The 21,057-nt window shown below is 42.1% G+C and overlaps 2 protein-coding genes across 8 annotated transcripts in view; both read right to left on the bottom strand.

The window, feature by feature from the left end:
- dclk1a (doublecortin-like kinase 1a) overlaps positions 1-2,129 on the bottom strand; it is a 100,505-nt gene extending 98,376 nt beyond the window's left edge. The window contains exon 1 of one of the 4 annotated variants that reach the window (XM_037547350.1): positions 1,820-2,129. In XM_037547350.1, coding sequence (XP_037403247.1) covers positions 1,820-2,026 — 207 coding nt within the window. In that variant the 5' untranslated portion in view covers positions 2,027-2,129. The remainder of the gene's footprint in view (positions 1-1,819) is intronic. The other 3 variants (XM_037547348.1, XM_017717122.2, XM_037547346.1) reach the window with 3 other exon arrangements.
- A 4,003-nt stretch (positions 2,130-6,132) lies between these two features.
- On the bottom strand, positions 6,133-20,073 carry ccdc169 (coiled-coil domain containing 169). Of its 4 annotated transcripts, none has more exons than XR_005131794.1 (9): positions 19,948-20,073; positions 19,754-19,836; positions 17,500-17,610; positions 17,195-17,235; positions 13,926-14,024; positions 13,152-13,205; positions 11,407-11,483; positions 8,337-8,855; positions 6,133-6,188 (listed from the first exon to the last, which is right to left on the bottom strand). XR_005131794.1 is itself a non-coding variant. In XM_017717138.2 (8 exons), exons 1-8 carry the CDS (start codon positions 20,019-20,021, stop codon positions 8,762-8,764), a joined length of 633 nt encoding a protein of 210 aa, XP_017572627.1. In that variant the 5' UTR covers positions 20,022-20,073; the 3' UTR covers positions 8,063-8,761. The 4 variants fall into 4 exon arrangements, 2 of the variants coding, with proteins under 2 accessions (XP_017572627.1, XP_017572628.2); XR_005131795.1 differs by lacking the exon at positions 6,133-6,188 and having other exon boundaries at positions 8,063-8,499; positions 8,622-8,855; XM_017717138.2 differs by lacking the exon at positions 6,133-6,188 and having other exon boundaries at positions 8,063-8,855.
- Positions 20,074-21,057: the final 984 nt, after the last annotated feature.

Here is a 21,057-nt window from a genome sequence, read left to right as displayed (position 1 = left end):
TTGCTGCTCTACGTAAGGCGAGAGAGGAGGACAGGGAGAATAAACATGACATTATTTGTTATTTATTATTATTATTTTTCCCTCCCAGTAGTGCAGAGTGACACAACCCCAACTCCGAAGACGGTGTAGAAGTAGGTAAAAGCCGTTACTCTTTGAGGAAAGAGTACAACATGAATACAAGACTTCAGTCTTTTCAGTGGTTTGGCATTAGGGCTGAACGATTCATCGTTTTTATATCAAAATCGCAATTTTAAAGTGTGCAATTTTCAAACGGCCAGAGCTACAATATGATTCACAGTCTCACAGTCTATATTCAACTACGCTCTTAAAAACGATGGTTCTTCTAGGGTTCTTTAGCAAAGAAAATGGTTCTATGTAAAACCGTAAACACCTCAAAGAGCCCTTTGCATGATTAAACGGTTCCTCGCTCCGTCAAACGGTTCCTCAGACATTCTCAGGGAGAATGTGCTTCTATATAGAACCTTTTTGAAAAGGGTTCTATACAGCACCCAAAAGGGTTCTTCCATTGATATTAAGCTACTAATAGTAGCAGAACCCTTTTGGGTGCTGTATAGAACCACATACAACAAATTTTTCCATCAATCAGAAGAACCGTTTCACATTTAATCAGGCCAAGGGTTTTTTGAGGGTTCATGGTTCCATATAGACCCATTTTCCTCTCTAAAGCTCGTACATAATTTTATAGAAAACACTCGCAATCTAAATCCATCCATTTTCTAAGCCGCTTCTCCATGAGGGTCGTGGGGGGGGGAAGCTGGAGCCTATCCCAGCAGTCTTCGGGCAGAAGGCAGGATACACCCTGGACAGGTCGCCAGTCCATCACAGGGCAGACAGACAGTCACAGACAGTCACTCACACCCAGGGGCAATGTAGCATCTCCAATTGGCCTGACTGCATGTCTTTGGACTGTGGGAGGAAACCGGAGAACCTGGAGGAAACCCACACAGACACGGGGAGAACATGCAAACTCCACACAGAGAGGACCCTGACCACCCGGCCGGGGAATCGAACCCAGACCCTCCTCGCTGTGAGGCGACAGCGCTACCCACCACGCCACCGTGCCGATCTAAATCATAATCTTTAATTCACAACACTGGACAGAAAAATCACAATTAGATATTTTGTCAAAATGGTCCAGCCCTATTTGGTGTGATGAATTGTGCTCAATCTGACCCGGAACGTCAACGTCTTATCTCAGGTTGACTTTAAAGGCAGACCACATTTGAAAAGACTGCTTAAGCTACAAGATGACTTGGGCGGCATTTGTAAAAGCTACTTAAGCAACATTTAAAGAGAAAAACCAGGTCACCTTCAGGCTGACTTTGTGAAGATGTCTTGAGTAACATCCACGAGCACTGCTTAAGCTGGAGATGTTTTAGGGCTGAGGGTTGGAAGTGGGTACATTTATAAAAGCAAACTACGTTTCCACAAATTCCAAAAAAAAAAAAAAAACAGCTTAAACTAACATTTTTAAAGCTGCGTAGGTTCCAAAGCTCTCCGCCCTGTGACAGTGTCAATGGTACGAATGTCACATTGACACCAGCCCTCATCAAACAGCTGATATGAAGTCCATGAAGCCATTCCCTGCAGCCTGTGCACTTAACAGCAGCTATAACAGGCTATAACAGCTACTCCTGCTGTATCATCCCCAGACGCTGAAGCTATGACCAGTTACGAGGTCAGAAAACTAATGTCCACCAATCACATAAATATACATAACAGACTGTCCAGCTGACCCCAGCTTCAGCTCTGCCCATGCCAGTTCATTCAGAAAGACAGAACGAGAGGATTTACTCACTGAAAGAGTGACGAGAGGCTGAAAGAGTGTCACAGAGTTTCTTCTGGGCTGCCAAAATGTAAGTCGTGATCCTGAATTGCGTGTTCTCCTCTTTGTTGTCCTCCCTCTCCCTCTCTCTCCTCCTGCGCTGCTGCTGGGAGAGTGAGGAGGTTGCTGCTGGATCCTCCGCGTCGTGTCCTCATTTGCATTCGCCCCTCCCTCATTCATTACGCCGGGCCCACGCCCCCGCGCCGGACTAACGGGCTTTCCTGCTCGTATTAGGACAGGCCCCGCCCACTGTGCTGGGATTGGCCAGTAGTTTTGACCAGAATGTAAAGTAAACACACAGCGGTGCTCTCACAGACAGACAACCCAGCTAGCCAATCCCAGCGGAGGGGCGGGGCTCGCCTGAATACGAGTGGGATCTCCCACATGCACCTCGCCTATCGCGCCTCCTCTCACTCACACTGCCCACCTGGAAAGCGGGGGATGAAGAGCATAAAGCAGAACCTCGGCTATAGAGCCTGGAAACATCACACAGAGTAAGGCTGTAAGGGAGTCTTGCCCAAGGACCCTTATTGGTATTCAGGTAGGGTGTTTACCCAGGTGGGGGTGGAACCCCAGTCTACAGCATAGAAGGCAGATGTGTTACCCACTACACTATCCAGCCACCATTCAGAGCGGATTGGGGTGAAATGCGCCTCTCTAGAGAAATTTGTCAAGTCAAACTGTTCACCATTATAGTCATAGGAACCAGACGTCGTGTAACTATTTTGGATTTTTTATTTATAACATTTTATACTGTCATGTTTTGTAAAGGAGTTTATATGTTTTATCTTATTTTTTTTACCTTTAGTTTTATATATCATTGCTGTGGGGATAAAACCTTGTATCTCCATTTTGGTTGTGTTTCAGTTTCTGACATAATTTGAAAATTCCTCTTGTCCTTTATACTGTGCGTACATTTCATGAACAGTGGACCAAAAGAAACGGCCCAGAATTACTTGGAAAGACGTCCGGTTCCATTGACTTACATTAAAAGTAAAGTAGGTTTTTTTCCTTCTCCTGGAAAGTTACTATTTTGGAGATACAAGGTTTTGCTCCGACAGTGATATATTGTCTATATAATATAATAATAATAATAATAATAAGTAAAAAACTGTAAACAACAAACAAAAACTGTAAACAATTACTTGCTGGTTAATTCTCTTCTTGTTACTTATTGAGTGCCTTGCTGTCCTTCTGCTTCTGCAGCGCTGAGAATTTCCCTAATGTGGGACTAATGAAGGGTTATCTTCACTTACAACCCCTGGCAAAAATGATGGAATCACCACTCTTGGAGGAAGATCTGTCAATTGTGTGGTTTTGTAGAAAAAAGTTCACAGAGACATGCCACAAAACTTCCAGCATTAAGAAAACGATAAAAAAAGAAATAGATATAATTGCTGTAGTCCGTCATAATTATTTTGTAGATCAAGTAGAGGAAAAAAAATATGGAATCACTAAATTCAGAGGAAAATATTTTGGAATCTGGAAGGAATATTATGGAATATGGAGAGGAATATTGCACCATTAGTAATTTGTTGCACCACCTCTGGCTTTTATAACAGCTTGACGTCTCTGAGGCACGAACGTAACTAATGACCAACAGTGTTCTTCATCATTCCGTCTCCAACTGTCTGTTACTGTTGCCAGATCAGCTTTGCAGGTTGGAGCCTTGTCATTGACCATTTTCTTCAATTCCCACCAGAGATTTTCAGCTGGATTGAGATCTGGAATATTTCCAGGCCATGCCGTTGATAAGTTTTCACGTCCTTTGCCCTGCGGCAAGATGCATTATCATCTTGAAAAATGAAGTCAGCATCACCGAACACCTTTTCAGTTGATGGAAGAAGAAAAGTGTCCAAAGTTTCAGTCTAGACTTTGGAATTTATTGAAGATGTAATGACCGTCATCTCCCCTGTGCCTTTACCTGACACGCAGCTCCAGATCAGCAATGACTGTGGAAATTGACATGTTTTCTTCAGGCAGTCATGTTTATAAATTTCATTGGACCGGCACCAAACAGAAGCTCCAGCATCATCACCTCGGCCAACGCAGACTCGCCGTTCATCACTGAAGATTACTTTCATCCAGTGATCCACAGTCCATGACTGCTTCACTTCAGCCCACTGTGACCTCGTTATTTTCTGTTTACGCGTTAATGACGGCTTTCGTTTGGCTTTTCTGGATGTAAATCCCACTGACTCCCGTTTCCGCCCCCTTGTTACTCCTTCGTTTTGTTGTGCATTTTCTGTTTTCAGGACGTTTTGCTTGAAGTCTTCTGTCTTGACTCATTGACGTTTTCCTTGCTCTACCTGTGTGCTTCCCTTTTACAACCTTCCCATCTTGTTTGTACTTGGTCCAGATTTTAGACACAGCTGACTGGGAACAACCAACATCTTTTACAACATTCCGTGATGAATTACCTCCTTGAAGAAGTTTAATTTTTTCAGTTCTCTTCCTTGTTTTTACTGACATCTCTCATGTTGTAGCCATGATTCATGTCAATCCACCTTGTGCCACAGCTCTCCAAGGTGTGAGCGCTCTTTTTTAACTGAAGACTAACTAGCAGATTTAATCTGATGCAGGTGTTTGCTTTAGAATGGAAAAAATTACAGAGCGATTCCGTAATATTTTCCTCAGAATTCAGTGATTCCATATGTTTTTTCCTCTACTTGAACAACAAACACTATTGTGACTGACTACAACAATTATATTTATTTATTTATTTATTATTTTCCTAATGCCAGAAGGTTGGAATAAAAAAAAAAGTTTTGTGGCATGTGTCTGGGAACTTTTTTCTACAAAATTAAACAATTGAAAGATTTTCCTCCAAGAGTGGTGATTCCATCATTTTTGCCAGGGGTTGTATTTTACTAATTCTCTGCACACAATAGTTACTTTATTAGTGCTTTACTTTACTTTAACCAGTGCACACGCAGGTCCATAAAGACGTGGATGAGCCAGTTTGGTGTGGAGGAACTTGACTGGCCTGCACAGAATCCTGACCTCAACCCCATAGAACACCTTTGGGATGAATTAGAGCGGAGACTGTGAGCCAGGCCTTCTCGTCCAACATCAGAGTCTGACCTCACAAATGTGCTTCTGGAAGAACGGTCAGAAATTCCCATAAACACTCCTAACCCTTGTGGGAAGCCTTCCCAGAAGAGCTGAAGCTGCTATAGCTGCAAAGTGTGAGCCGACATCATATTAAACCCTATGGATTAAGAAATGGAACGTCGCTCAAGTTCATATGCGTGTGAAGCCAGACGAGCGAATACTTTTGGCATACTGGAAGTAGCCATTAAAAAACGGCCATAAAGAGATGCACATGGTAATTTGTGGCATTCAAACAATGCTTGATTTGTATAAGAAGGCCCAATAAAACCTTCCGCACATGAATACACCCCCACTACCAGCTTAAACAGATGATTCAAGGCAGGTTGACTCCATGGATTCATGTCGTTTATGCCAAATTCTGGCCTTACCTGAAAGGGAGAATCATCAGATCAATTGATGTTTATCCCATCAGCTGTCCAGCGTCGGTGAGTCTGTGCTCACTTCAGTCTCAGGTTCCTGGCTGATAGGAGTGAAACCCATGAGGTCCTTTGCTGTTGTAGCCCATCCACCTTGCGCGTTTAGAGATGCGGTCTTGCAGCCAGCTCAAACAAGTCTGGTCAGTCTCCTTTAACCTCTTTCATAAATAAGACTGTCCACCCACAGAACATCTGCCCAGTGGGTGTTTTTGTTTCTCATATATGGGTCATTTTACATTTTCCCCAGCGTTCACAGATATGTTACACTTAAAAACATGTTAGGGTTACAATTTCTTTTACATTGTCAAATAAAACAATTTTAACAATTACGCCTTCTTCACCAATCCATCAATTTATAAATATTGGTTCTTAAATCAATTACCTAGAATTCCAAGCACCACAGACGTGCTTGTCCCCACAGTCATGTGTAAAGGCTGAGGCCATATTTTGAAGAAGAAAAAAACCCCATATTTTTCTGCTATTTTAACTGCAATAACCTACACGAGATTATGAAATATATGATTTAGGTGACATAAAAAGATCAAATGCCTAAATATTATAAAATATATAATGAAACTTGTGGTCCCCAGGAGTCGGTCGCTGGGTAACAAAAAATCTCTTATTCTGAAATAAAAGTCACACCGATGACGTCACTCGACCTCCTTTGACCTGTTGTCTGAGGATCTATGAAGAAAAGCTCGTGGTGAGTCCACTGTGTCTCTCAGTTCTCAGAGATCTTCTCATTCAGCTCATGATCTCATATGAAGCTTCTAGCTGACGTCACCGGTGTGACTGACTTTATTCTGAGGTCACTGTGAAAAAATAGAAACACAAATGGATTAAATTCCATATTTTAGTGGACGTTCCCTGATGGACAGCGTGTGGTTTGATGTTCTGTAAAATGCATTGATCATTAAAAACGTCTCTGGTGTTTCCTTTATTATGTGGAACACCGATGACGCTCAGTAACACCAGTGACTCCTATGGAGAGACAGAAAAGTGAATGACCCATAATTCCGTGTATACACCAGTGACTGTTGCCAATGAAAATCTCAGGAGATTCTGAACTACTCAAATCTCCTCGTCTGGCATCAACAACAATGCAACCACGGCCAAAGTCATGTAGGTCACTCCCCATCACCACCCCTCACCATTCTTGACTGGTGCCTGCATTGTGCTGTTGCTATGATTGGATAACTGCACAACTAAGCAGGTATATAAGTGATCCTAATAAAATGGCAAGTGAGCGGAAGTAGTGGACTGTAAAACCAGTCCCATCACACTCCTAATAGGATAGGCGCTAATGCAGGAGATGAAGATGGAAAATTTAAGGGGTCAAAATTCAAGATTCATGTCAACTCAAGTCAAGAATTATTCATTAAACTTGATTTTTTCAAAGGGACGTTTTTTTGTTTAAGTGTGATCAAAGAATGCGAAGCAGTGTCCATCCAGATCTAGGAAATAAGATCCTGAAGGACTTCCGGATTCACAGAGATAAACAAGAAATACAGAACCAAACATAACATTGAGGTAAAAGCAGAAAACAGCAGTGGTGTCACACAAGGCAGCCCAAAGCAGTGGTAAAATATGGAAAACAACTTGGTTCTCCCACTGTTGACAAGAGCACTCAGGACCATCATGGACCGGTGGCTCCAACAGATCCTGATCTCAGTCCAGAAGAGCACAACTTTAGGACCAACAAAAATACCACACTGCACCCTCAAACGCCCAGACCTAGCAAGCAATGCATACAAAGAAAGCATAGAAGTTTACATGGTCAAGCAGATCATGCAGGTGGACCTATGTCACTGATAAATGGGCTCATAATTGGTGGTCAGTGAAACAGTGTAGCACTTTTTAGAAGTAGGCCACATCTTTCAGTAGGAGGTTCTTTTTAAAGACCCTTCACATAAAAAGAACCCTTAAACTAACCTTCACATTACATGGTGGTGATCCTCATGATGGTGAAGATCCCCCTTCATTCACAACCCCACTAACAAACACTGTTCAAATCTCACACCCACCTCTTTATCTAAATCCAGGCTAAAAACCAACTTGTTTAGTGGAGCCTTTGGTAATCAGTTTTCCCTGTTAGATAAAAAGTGCAGATCTGGGGGCTCATGGTCATTGGGTATTATGGTAAACTGGTGCCGTCGTCCTGTTGCCTCACTCACTCACTCACTCAGGTTTGTTGACGGTGAAGCAGAGGGGCGCTGACATCTCAGGGAGCCTCGTGACTCTGTTACCTTTCTGGTTTCTCTCTTCTAGTGAGGCTGTAATAACTAGACCTGCCGGAGTCTCTGCTGCTCTGTTACTCTGTGATCAGTCACTTTTTACAGAACTGACTCTCTGTGTGTTGGACAACTTCGTGCTCTGTGCGTCTGATGCTGTTACTTCTTCTGCCTTGGTCGGGTGCCACTGTTCACCAGCCTTCCAGATCGATTCAGCCTTCTGAACCGTTCTGGCCACCATGGAGCTTCTCACTGTACAGCGCTGTGCAAACCTCACCCTCATGAGCTGACCCTCCTGTTGCTGCTGCATAACCATCGCTCCACCTGTTTTTCCCCGTTTTCTATTCTAATATTTCATACTAACACTGTTAGCTATCCAGTGTCGACCCCACGAGGATGGGTTCCCCTTTTGAGTCTTGGTTCCTCTCCCACTTAGGGAGTTTTTCCTTGCCAGTGTCGCCCTTGGTGACGCTCATGGGGGCTCGGACCCGGATTTTTCTGCAAAGCTGCTTTGTGACATCACCAGCTGTACAAAGCGCCATATAAATAAACTTTGACTTGGCTTGACTTGACATCCATCACCCAATGACTACTGACTACTGATTAGTGCACTATGCTGCTATTTATGCTGTCAACTGGTTTCCCCTTCACCTGCATGACGCTAATCCTGCTCTTGCAGTTTATATAAAGCTGCAATATTTACACAACTCATGTTTTTACACATCTTACCGTGTGGCTCATTCTGTCTTGTCCTGCATGTCTATTTTACTGTGTTACAATTGTTGTGAGGTTTTGAGCCCAGTTTTGCACTGTTACGTCTTTATTGTACAGTAAGTTGGTTTGTTTAGCTGCACTTTGTGTAGCCCATCTTGTTCACTTGTATTGCTTGGTTCTGTAAACACAGGTTACATGTTAACACATCCTCTACAGAGACCGCAGAGAAATCGTGCACTAAAATGAGCAGAAAAACATCCCATTGAAGTTTGTTCTCTGTAAAGGACGCATTATTTTTACCTATAAAGCCAACAAAACATGACTTTACTGGGAGTTGCATGTGGCTGGAGGAACGTTGGTCTTCTTGATCTTGATTCTCAACATGATGTATAATGTGCTGTCATCGTTTTTTGGGTTTGTTTGGCAGGCAGCCTCTTGTATCAGCGCTTTAATCTCGGCAGTCGGCTCTGCGTGACATCTGTTCTTGCTGGACCTCTTCTACCTTCCCAGTCACGCTGCACAGCCCCCTGAACTCTAACAGGAGCAGGACAGAATGTTTAGGATCAACTGTGTTAAACCTACAAGACCACCAATCATAAACAGCACTGTCAGAGACCACCGTTCATTTCCTGAACTTCCGGTGAAAGTGAAAGTTATTCATTTTTAAGGAAACATTTTTCAGGAGATAAAATATAAGTATCCTCTTGTATATGGAAGGAAAACTAAGTGAAAAACGGGAGAGTATAAATAAACATATTTTTAAGTTTAGAGAAAACGGAGGACGTAACAACCATGCAAGATCTGGCAGAGCATCAAAACCATCATCTCATAAAGACGGAACATTAAAGATTTCATCTTCGAGAAACAGAAGAAAATCGAGCTCCACTCTTGATTCAGATCTGAAAACATCCTCCGGTGTTTCTGTCCATCCTTCCACTGTGAGAAGACCACTCAGCGCTGTGGGTCTGAAAAGATGTGTAGCTGTTCAAGAAGCTGCTACTAAGAAAAGAAATTAGACAAAGAAGAATGAAATGTGCAAATTCAAGCAAAGACGCTGTTGGTGTTCTCAGAACAATGGACTGACCCCAGAGTCCAGACCTCAACGTCATCAAATGTGCTTGGAATTCCGTGGATTTTGAGAAACAGAAAGTGAGGCAAACTTCTGAGACTGAACTGAATATTTCTGTGGATTTCTTTGAAAAACAGAAAGCAAGACTCCTACAAAGAAAGGCACACACTAAATACTGAAATGGGATCTTACATTTAGCTGTTGAGGCTTCTGTGTGATTTTCAGTTAAATGCAGATTTTCTGCTTTTGCTTCCCGATGCTAAAGATGAATAACTTGTAAAAGTAACAAAGGGTGGTCTCTCACTTCTGCACAGCACTGTAAAATTCTTCACAAGTGCTCAAATGATAGGGTATCTAAACCATGGGCTGCGGAGCATGAACAGTGCCCTCTATAAGCCCACTCAACCAGTTTGCATTGAGTATCAAAAACATATTCAAGGCAGCACTAAGCACTGATATTTATTAGCAATATATATGATAGATAGTGAGCATTATATACATGACAAAATGCTCATAAACAGTCGTGTCCTTGTTGCCAGGACAGGTAACTGCAGCATAGAGAATTAGAATGGGTTCATTAACCATTAAACAACAGCCAGCTCAGGTCACGCGAGCTGATTGGTTGAGAGGCGTCTAACTGTGCTGTTATTTCACCTGAACATCACAGGTTTTTCACAAACACTGCATCACTCCACTGAGACGCCGTTGCTTAGCAACGACTCTGACAGCTGTAGGAGACGCTCGAGCCATTTGAACGTTTTTACTTCTTACTTGGCCACAAACAGAAAACGGACACTGTTAAGATCACATCTGACCGACAGCCGATTTGGTCCGACTCTGAAGACGAGACGACACTAAATTCCCAAACTGTTGTAACCACGGTGCAGCTTTTCAGTCGGCAGCTGTGACAGAAGAACAGCTGAACAACCTGGAATCAGCCAGAAATGAACCCAACACCATTCGCCAAACTAAACGGGCTGTAAGAAGCTTCACAGACCGGCTGGAACAAAACAACATTAATACTGATCTGGACAAACTGACCAAACTGAGCTGAACCTGATATTGGCTCAGTTTTACGGCTCAGTCTGATTTGGTCCGACTCTGAAGATCAGACACGTCTGGCGAATGGTGTTGGGTTCATTTCTGGCTGATTCCAGGTTGTTCAGCTGTTCTTCTGTCACAGCTGCCGACTGAAAAGCTGCTCAGTGGTGACGACAGTTTGGGAATTTAGTGTAAGGAGCTGGAGAACGAACTGCCGGCTGAGCGGCGAGTGGGCGGAGCTCGTTACTCTGACGTAGCTACAAGCTGCTCGTTAAGGAGCTCTAATTAGGAGGAAGGAACTGAATATTAAAACATATTAAACGCCGCGTTCACGGCCAGTTTATTCATTTCTTACTGTATTTATTTAACTGCTGTATTAAAGCAGCAGAACACTCGAGGTCAAAGTAGAACATGAGAGGAAGTGTTTTATTGTGAAATAACATCACGTTATTCTCGATAACACACTCCCTCTCATGTTCTATTGCTTAATTAACACTAACTTATAACTTTATTAAAGATAAATATCACCGACACCATGATGCTATAATATGTTTGGGAAACAATATGATAATATTGATACATTAATAATATTTTTATCAATAATGCCCAGCACTTATAGTATGGAACTTATGCATAGGAAGGTTTCCAGAAAAAATCTAATCAATTACAGTAATAAAATCAGACACTGCCTCATATTCATTTTTCATCTTTTTATAATTCACCATGAAAAGCACTTCAACCATGTGAATCAAATCTACTGAACTCTTTTTGTCAAAACATGAAGATTGACGTTAAATTTCTGTCTATCTAAGAGAAACATGCTCTGATGACAGTCCACCTGAGCAACATTGCATGGATTATATGATGAAATATGTCAAAATTATTATTAGGGTCTTGTTTCCAGCCTGAAGAGTGAGTGTCATTCTTTTTAGGAAAGCATTCAGTTACTTTCAGATCACATGTTTGGAGCATTACCTCTTCTCTGGACTCTGCGCAGCTTTCTGAGGCTGAGCCAGGTGCTGTTTTCTGGTCAGATCAAAGGCAGAGGACACCTGAGGATGTACAATTAATAACATCACTTCATTTTCAAAGAGGTAGAAGAATCTACAGTACATCTGCACCAGCATACAAACATGTGGAATCGCTGTTATTTTACTCAATAACATATTATATTCCATATTATATCATATTCCAAGATGTTCCAAAATTCTGCTTTTGTTTGGATCACCAGATAATTGGACACAGGGAAGGGAACACCCTGTAATAAAATCGCAGTAACCCACAACCTCTCAGGGCTTATTGCTTTAATAATTATTGCTTTTAAATCACATTTCTGTGACTTGTGCCACAGTAGCGTTGCTGGGATAGGACAGCCTTCGTCGCCCTCGTGCATAGATGAGCCCTAGACGTCCAACACACTGTCTGTGGTTAGTCACCACCTCTGACCAGGAACACCCCAGAAGCCTTGCCGTTTTGGAGATGCTCTGACTCAGTCGTCTGGCCATAATGACTTGGCCCTTGTTAAAGTCATTCAGGTCTTCACACCTGCCCATTTTCTCCACATCCAACACATTGACTACAAAAACCGACTGTTTGCTTACTATCTAATAAATCCCAGACCAAGGCAAGTGTCGTTGTTATGAGATCATCACCACTAATGCTTTGGCTCACTGATGTACACTATACTGCCAGAAGTATTCGGTCATCTGGCTTCACACACATATGAACTTGAGTGACGTCCCATTCTTCATCCATACTGTTTAATATGATGTCAGCCCACCCTTTGCAGCTATAACAGCTTCAGCTCTTCTGGGAAGGCTTTCCACAAGGGTTAGGAGTGTTTATGGGAATTTTTGACCGTTTTTCCAGAAGCGCCTTTGTGAGGTCAGACACTGATGTTGGACGAGAAGGCCTGGCTCACAGTCTCCGTGGGCCCCACACCATGATCACCCCTCCACCAAACTTTACACTCGGCACAATGCAGTCAGACAAGTACCGTCTCCTGGCAACCGCCAAACCCAGACTCGTCCATCAGATTTCCAGATGGAGAAGCGTGATTGGTCACTCCAGAGAACTCGTCTCCACTGCTCTAGAGTCCAGTGGCGGCGCTTTACACCACTGCATTCCACGCTTTGCATTGCGCTTGGTGATGTGAGGCTTGGATGCAGCTGCTCGGCCATGGAAACCCATTCCATGAAGCTCTCTACGCTGTTCTTGAGCTGATCTGAAGGCCACATGAAGTTTGAAGGTCTGTAGTGATTGACTCTGCAGAAAGTCGGTGACCTCTGCGCACTATGCCCCTCAGCATCCGCTGACCGCTCTGTCATTTTACTTGGCCGACCACTTCGTGGCTGAGTTGCGGTCGTTCCCAATCGCTTCCTCTTTGTTATAATCCCACTGACAGTGGACTGTGGAATATTTAGTAGTGAGGAAATTTCACGACTGGACTTGCTGCACAGGTGGCGTCCGATCACGGCACCACGCTGGAATTCTCTGAGCTCCTGAGAGCGACCCATTCTTTCACTAATGTCTGTAGAAGCAGTCTGCAGGCCTAGGGGCTCGGCTTTACACACCTGTGGCCATGGAAGTGAATGGAACACCTGAATTCAATGATTTGGATGGGGGAGTGAAAACTTTTGGCAATATAGTGTATATGTTATGCTTCAGTATGGCTACAGCGCACACAAACCTAATAACAAACCACAAACCACTAAACTCACCTTTGCAATCTCTGAAAGATAAACCCGTCTCTCATCATAGGCCTTCTGGTACGCCTAACAAATGGAAATGGAAATAAGAACAGCCACTGCACATCACAGAGATCTACGCAAACCATCCTGCATGGTACACTGAGCCAGGCTGGGTTTTTACATTTAATCCTACTTTTCTCTCCAGTTAAAATGGGCAGGATCAGTGTAAGATAATTGCCATCGTGTCTCAGGGGAAAGCGAGCAGTCCCAGTCACCTCATTCAATCCACCGCCTCAATGAAAATAAAATGCCTCGTGCTACAGACATAGTAAGATAATAAGCTTAAAACTCGCGTCCACACACAGGTGGTTCCTTGTTCAAACTGAGTATTTGTTTTAAGCATTGATTTCTCAAGATCAGGCTTAGGATCTTGGTTTGGGTGCTAGGGTAAGGGTTTTAGGATTAGAATAAGGATTAAGTGTATCCCTGCTGTTGGGGGAAAAAACCTTGTATCTCCATTTTCATCATTTTTCAGTTTTTGCCATTATCTGAAAATCCCTGTTGTTCTTTACGTTTTGTGTAAATTTCATAATGAATGGACTAAAAGAAACGGCCCAAAACGACTTGGGGAAAATTCTGGTTCCATTGACTTCCATTAAAAGTAAAGTAGGTTTTTTCCTTCTCCTGTAAAGTTACCATTTCGGAGATATGAGGTTTTCTTCCGAAAGCAGTGATATGTTTCTTTACAAATTGCATCAGCTACAAATGACAAAGATGTAATAAAACAAGAACGCAAGAAAACACCTTTCCCTCCTGCTCAATCCTCAGGCGGCATTCGAGCAGTTGGCTCCGTAGGCTGGTCTTCTCTGTGCTCAGAAGTTGGAGTCTGTGTGTTAAAGCATCCTGAGAAAATCAATGAACAAAATGTGCTCACAACATGAACAAGATTTTTGTCCCAACTGTAGGCAACGATGGATAATCATATCAAAATCATCACTGGAATCAGGAGATATATGATAGGCATCAATCAAACATTTAGATTTAACGGATATTTCAATCGATATTTGATGATGTATTGCACTCTGGAAGAGCAGAACGTTTACGTTACGTTATGTTTACGTTACATTATCATAGGTAACACTGAATGTTGTATTTTCTAATGCTAATCCGAGTAAATGTAGTCCCAATTTCTACAATGGAAAACATACAGCTGCAGGCTAAAGTTTGAACGTCCCTGGTCAAATGACATATTTTGTTGTTTTTCCAAGTGAAAATAAGTTAAAATACCCTTTGCATGGAAACACATTTAAATATGGCATTTATTCCACAAACGTTTAGTGCAAAGGTTCTATTTATTTGTTGGAAATTATTTTCATTAGAAAATAAAATATAAAATGGTCCCACAACTTTAGCACAGTTCACATTTCATGCTTCACTTCCAACGTATTAAATTCAGCCAATAATCAGTAACTGGGTATTAAAATGAGCAGGCAGGGTATTCATAACCCAACACTTCTGACTTTTAAATGATTATCTTTGGCTTTTCAGAGTGACTCGCAGCACATGGACACCGAATTTCACCATGACGTCTTCTGCTTCTTCTTCTGTGTCTTTCAATTTTAATGGAGAAACATCATATCACTACATCGTATATACATACAGTGAAAACCTCACATCTTCGTTTTTGACGTTTTTCAGTTTTTGGCATAATTTGAAAATACCTGTTGCCCTTTACATTGTGTGTAAACTTCATGATGAATGGACTAAAAGAAAAGACTCAAAATGACTTGGAGAGACGTCTGGTTCCATTGACTTACATTCAAAGTAAAGTAGGTTTTTTCCTTCTCCTGTAAAGTTACCATTTTAGAGATATGAGGTTTTCTTCCAACAACAGCGATATACTAGTATTATACAGTATAGAGTTGGTAATACACACGGTCAATAATAAAGGTTCTGCACAGGTATATTTTCCATTCCTTAAGGCACAAAGTAAATGTACTTTCATAAATACAGCAATAGCGTTAAGGACTAACTGTGTCCCTTAAATCAGTTCTTCCAGGTGAAAAGTTGGTATTTGTTCCTTTTCATAACCAAATGTTTTAAAACAGAGCAGTAGAATAAAAGCCTGGAGGTGAGGCTTTTGTGGAGTGTGTGGAGTCAGTACAGCTTAGAACAGATCATTTAAGTGGATTATAGTGCTATTATATTCTCTAAATAAAGGTACTGAAGACGTACCCTTGAGGGAACCACACCGGTGAAAGTTTCTGAAAGTGCAATCGGGACACAGCATTAGTTAATCTAAGCCTGGACAACTGATTCGAATGACACGCACATTAAACCCATTAAACCCACACTCTTACGTCCTTAAGGACTTGCAGTCATGCAAAACAAAATCAAGTGGGCATTCACATCTACTCTTACTGCGCATGACGGGATACAATGGACAGTGAACCCGTGCTCAGCAATCTGTGACTCTAATCCTGCTTTTCTGCTCATCTCCTCCTGCTCAGTGGCTCGAGTAACCCTGGACATGGTCACACTTTAGACCAATCTATTTATCATTCTGTCCTCTTGGGCCCTCACTCAGCCCGTCATTAGGAATTAGGCTGTGAGCCCCCTCCTGCTCCCCCTCGCCCTCCCCTCATCAGCTGATTGCTGCTCACTGATTAAACATTTTTTCAGCAGGATGACTTTAATCTGCTCATGGCAAGTGCAGGCTTGAACAGTTTTAAAGGGGACGTCCACAGCAGAGCAGTGGACAAGGATGATGCGCCCCAGAGGCTGTGCTATGCAAATGCACAATATGAGAACGAAGGCCTTTCACAGGGATGCAATACGGGTATAAGGGCAGTAGCCCCAGAGAACCTGTAGAGAGGAGAATTACTACTCTGTAATGTTTTGCAAACACTAGAGGGCGCTCCCGAGCCAGTCCAAAATGAATGGGCTGATATGGAGCATTTGAGTAAAATCAATTTACAAATGCTGAAACATTTTTAACGTAAAAGAATAAATTCATTCCCTGAACAGCATTAAAAGAGCTTTTAAACTCGAGTCATAGGAGTTTTAAACGGCGTCTCACGAACGTCAGTGAGCGCGAACAGCCAATGAGCTGCTCCGCTCACCAACCAATCAGCACTGAGTTGTAGTGATGCCCGCCTTCTGCTGCCCAAAACCTGTTTACTGTAGAAAAAGGAAACACACAGGTAGGTTTTTGCTTTTTTAGCTAAACACATCGTCCTACTTTCTAAAATAAAAGGAAAGTTCTGGTTCAGCGATTAGAAACTATTTTAACTTGCCGTTTTTAGCCGTCGAGCTCCATTCACTCCCATTCATTGAGGTGTCGTGACCCAGAGCAGTCCAGCCTCCACCCTGATTTCGGACGTGGTGTTAGGTTGCACCAAAATGTGGAGGTTCAACACAGTACATCAGTTTTTATGCTCATCCCCCTCCCTGGGGTAATTTCTTCACTCCTCCTCTCTGAACATCCTGCGGTTCCCGTTGGCCGTCATTATATTTCTCTATATTAAATGTACTTTTTGACACCTATGTGCTTCGTCAGATAAAGACCATTTTTACGACTCTCCATATTTGGGCCTTCTTGACCTTGAGCTAGGTACCTCCCTAATTATTTAAGACCAGTTCCTGCTCACTGCTTATCTATTTTGTCATTAAAAGCTAGCTTGTTTTTACCGAACAGGCAGTATTTCTTATATGCAGGTGTCGGATTATCTCTCAAGGCTTTCTAACACTGCAACAGTGCCTGGTGTGGACACCCTCTTGCCTGAAAGCGTTAAGCCTAACTTTTCCTACCTAAGCCTGCCGGCCTTAGTTAAAAATGACTTTATTCTTTGTTTTAGTAATTTCTAAATTAACGATTGCTGCAAACCTTTTATTAATGATGACTCAAGGACATGTTTTATCAATAATTCCCTCAGTGGGCTCGCTTGCTGGCGCCCTCTGCTGGTTAGCAGGCCTGTTTTTGATATAACGGGGGAAATAGGAAGAGGCCAGGCTCTGGGAGTCTAATTTAGCAGCCTTAAATGGGACTGTGCAGTTTTTTTTTTCTCACTCACCACAGTCATTTCATCATATGACCGAACGGAAGCCAGTCGATCTGAAAAGAAATACATCAAGCTTAAAGGTAACATACTGACGTCATGAAGACAGACTGATGCAACACTCAGGTGCTCCTGCTGCTTTTGGATTGGAGGTAATTATTCTAAAACAATTTTGATACCAACAAACAATATGCTCGTACTGTACTCACACTGGTGTAGCTGTATAGTTACATTCAATAAAAGAATCTACAAACACAACCCAAGCCATGTGTGAACAGTCAGCACCTGATAACTAACAGATATTTCACAATGCTGTGTACCTGTGGGATTTCCACAAAGGCCTTCAAGTCTCGCCTGCACAGCCCCAATTTGCCTCTCCAGCTGCCCGTTCAGCTCCAGCTGGGTCTCATATCTGGTTCTCCATTCATTCCCTGAGGAGTGCAGAAACAAGGCCTTACACACTGATCTACAGCCAGCTCACTCTACCCAACCTCCAGTTCGGACACTATATACACACCATAGATATACACACCTAGACACCGCGCTGGGTCCAGCAATGCACGACAATGGCGCCACCATCTTAGGGCAGTCAACATCGCAGCTGGACTGCATTCGGTGCCATTACAGAGCGGCAGTTTAAGAAAGATACGGTCCGAAATTCCACTATTTCAGGAATATGACACTCAGAAAGTGAGATATGATTATATAACGGAGGGAATGCAGTGATCCACACTCATGTCTGTGTGACGTTTATGTGTAGATATATATGTAGGTCTTACATCTCACGCTTAATCTTGTGTTTCCTTATCCATCTGCACATCTGGACAGCGTGGCTGCACATATTGCACTTTCTGTATACCTTATTGTGCATCTTGCACATCTGGACACTTTATTTGGTACCAATATGTGCACATATTTATTCATTCAATATGGTCATCATCAGAGATGGACGAAGTACACAAACCATGTTTTTGAGTTAAAGTCGAGACCCCCCAAGGTAAAATATTCCTCCAGTAAAAGTAGAAGTTCCTCCCTTTAGACCTCCACTTGAGTAAAAGTACTAAAGTATTTCCCTTCAAATGTACTTAAGTATAAAGTAAAAGTACTAAAAGAGGAATTCTGGCTCTGATGTCCTGTTATCATTTTTATAACCAGACTGGCTTCATGAACTCATTTCAGGTGAAAGTCCTCCAGCGTCTCTCTTGGTAAACCAGTCTTTTAATAGAACGTCATTAATTAGTGACGCTGACGTCTATTAAAATGATCAGAAGCACAAAACACTGAAGGTAAACAGTTTCCATCAGGGAGAACCGAGTGGCTCTGAAATCACTTTTTACACACAAGCAAAGTTTCAGTTTCAGATTTATTTACAACTTAGTTCCAAGTTTAAGTTGAATAAAAACTGGCTTTAAACTCAGGATCACAGATGAGCTCCTTTACTATGTTGATCTGTAGGCGTCTGTTCATAAACATAAACCAGCCCAAACTCATTTACTATAAAATGAAATGGTGTTTGTAGAAATTCAGAAAAAAGCCGCGTCAGTCTCGACTGCATATGTGGACATATTTCTATATTGAGCTCTATTTACACAAAGTTAGGTTAGTTCATCATTTATGTTGAACAGACTCTCCAAAGTTTTACGCTGCTGCGCTGACGTTGAACCGCGTGCTGCACTGGGTCGGTCTGACCAACAGGTCAAAACCAGCTCTAAACAAAGTGACCGCTGGGCCCTGATTGGTGCTCTGGCTTTGCGCTTCTTTCGTTTTGACATGTTACGTTTTTATACACACAGAAACCAAAAGGAACGACAGATTTCTCAAAATGTAGGAGGAAAAAGTCGGATATTAGACTCTGAAATGTAGTGGAGTGAAAGGAAAAAGACGCCCAGAATGGAAAAAACTACTTAAGTACAGTAACGAATTACATTTACTTAGTTACTGTCCACCACTGGTCATCATATGGTGTTACCTGCACCTCCTTGTACGGTCATTATTGCGCTGCGTCTTTCATCTCAGGTTATAGATCTTATTACAGATTGTTGTATTTTTCTATTCGTATATCTGCCTATAGGTGGGATCCTTTTATTTATTTATTTATTATTCCTGCTACATTGTTTACACCCTAAATTACGATTACTGTCCTGGGCTGTGTGACTGATACTGGCTTGGGATCAATAAAGGATCTATCTGTCTATGTGTGGCCGTGTGGTCGGTGAAGCTCAGAGAACCTGCTGATGCGATCGCTTTTCCTCTGGTTTTATATTAAACTTATTTCATTTAATCGTCTATTCAGGGAAAATTTATGTAGCAGTTATTTATTTACAGTGATGGTCATTGCTTTGTAGCTTGGTCAATTATAGGATCTTGACCTCTCCGACATGTCCTCAAATAGAGAACAACAGGCATCTAGGAGCGGAGGTTATACCTACAGTAGGTACAAACACTGGAACTGACCTTGGACCAGCAAACCAGCTTCAGCCTCGGTCATCCTAAACCATTCAACACACATGCAGGGCTTTCTAAGGTCCAAGCGACGGGGAATGAGAACTGTGCTGCTGTTTTAATCTGCGGTACCTTCTCCCTCCACGCTGCGCAGCCGCTGCTCCAAATCGGCCAAAGTGCTTCTCAGGTCCGAGACAGAATCCTCCAGCATCTCTCTTTAAGGGATGCGGCCCATTTCAGACGAAGAGCAGCGGGGAAAAGCGGCGCGTTAGAAGAATAAACCAGAATCATCCACACAAAGTTGATCAGACGATGGTCATACTTACTTGACTTCTTTCTCGTGGTCGAGTTCCGCCTGAACTCGAGATAATTCATAACCGCTTTCGTCGATATCGCCCATGTTAAGCGAATAACTCTGAACTCGGAACGCGGTGGGAATCGCACTGTTAGGCTGTAACCATTGGAAACGTCAGGCTACTCGCTCGCGGTCTTTGTTTCCCACCCGTATTCGGACAAGCCCCGCCCCCAGCCACGACAGAACACAGTGAGCGTAAACATATGTCCATATGTGTGTGTGTGTGTGTGTGTGTGATATATATAAAGTCTACATACGTGTATCAAATATAATGATCATACATGTAGGTCTGATAGGTGTGTAATATAGAATATATAATGAAAACCTCATAACTCCATTTTTGTCGATTTTCAGTATTTGACATTATTTGAAAATCCCTGTTGCTCTTTACATTGTGTGTAAATTTCATAAAGAATGGACCCAAAGAAATGGCTCAAACTGACTAGGGAAAATGTCTGGTTCCATTGACTTACATGAAAAGTAAAGTATGTTTTTTCCTTCTCCTGTAAAGTCACCATTTTGGAGATATTTTCTTCTGACAACAGATCTATATATATATATACATACACACACACACACACACACACTACATAAGTGTATCAAGCATTGAACATATTTATGTACAGTATATGGATCATATATGTACATCTGATAGGTGGGGTAACATCTATATCGTAATATATCGTTGTTGACGGAACAAAACCTTGTGTCTCCATTTGTGACGTTTTTCAGTTTTTGACATATTTTGAAAATGTCTGTTCTTTACATTTTTTTTTCTCCTGTAAAGTTACCATTCTGAAGATATGAGGTTTTATTCCGATGTTAATATACGGCTGAAATATATGCTCCATATTTAAAAATGGCCAATTGGCACACGAATCACATATAAGACCATATGTGACAAACACAGGTCGGATATGAGGGACATCCATATATGTTGATATGTCATATTTCGAAACCCATATTTTGCCATATATCAGATTTCTGTAATGAACCAGATCTACAACGCCAATATTTAGCCACCTTATTAATTACACTGCTCAAAAAAATAAAGGGAAGACTCAAATAACTCATCCTAGAT

Source organism: Pygocentrus nattereri, chromosome 18 (genome assembly GCF_015220715.1).
Source record: "Pygocentrus nattereri isolate fPygNat1 chromosome 18, fPygNat1.pri, whole genome shotgun sequence".
In the NCBI taxonomy this organism is placed as follows: Eukaryota; Metazoa; Chordata; class Actinopteri; order Characiformes; family Serrasalmidae; genus Pygocentrus; species Pygocentrus nattereri.
The sequence above is the reverse complement of the archived record's forward strand: the minus strand, read 5'-3'. Positions and strand labels throughout refer to the sequence as shown.

Coding starts and splice junctions, on each gene's coding strand:
- ccdc169 (XM_017717138.2), bottom strand. CDS start 20,021: ATGGGCGATATCGACGAAAGCGGTTATGAATTATCTCGAGTTCAGGCG. Junction 17,236..17,499: donor CCTTTGTGGAAATCCCACAG/GTACACAGCATT, acceptor ATTTCTTTTCAG/ATCGACTGGCTTCCGTTCGG. Junction 8,856..11,406: donor GCGCAGAGTCCAGAGAAGAG/GTAATGCTCCAA, acceptor TGCTCCTGTTAG/AGTTCAGGGGGCTGTGCAGC.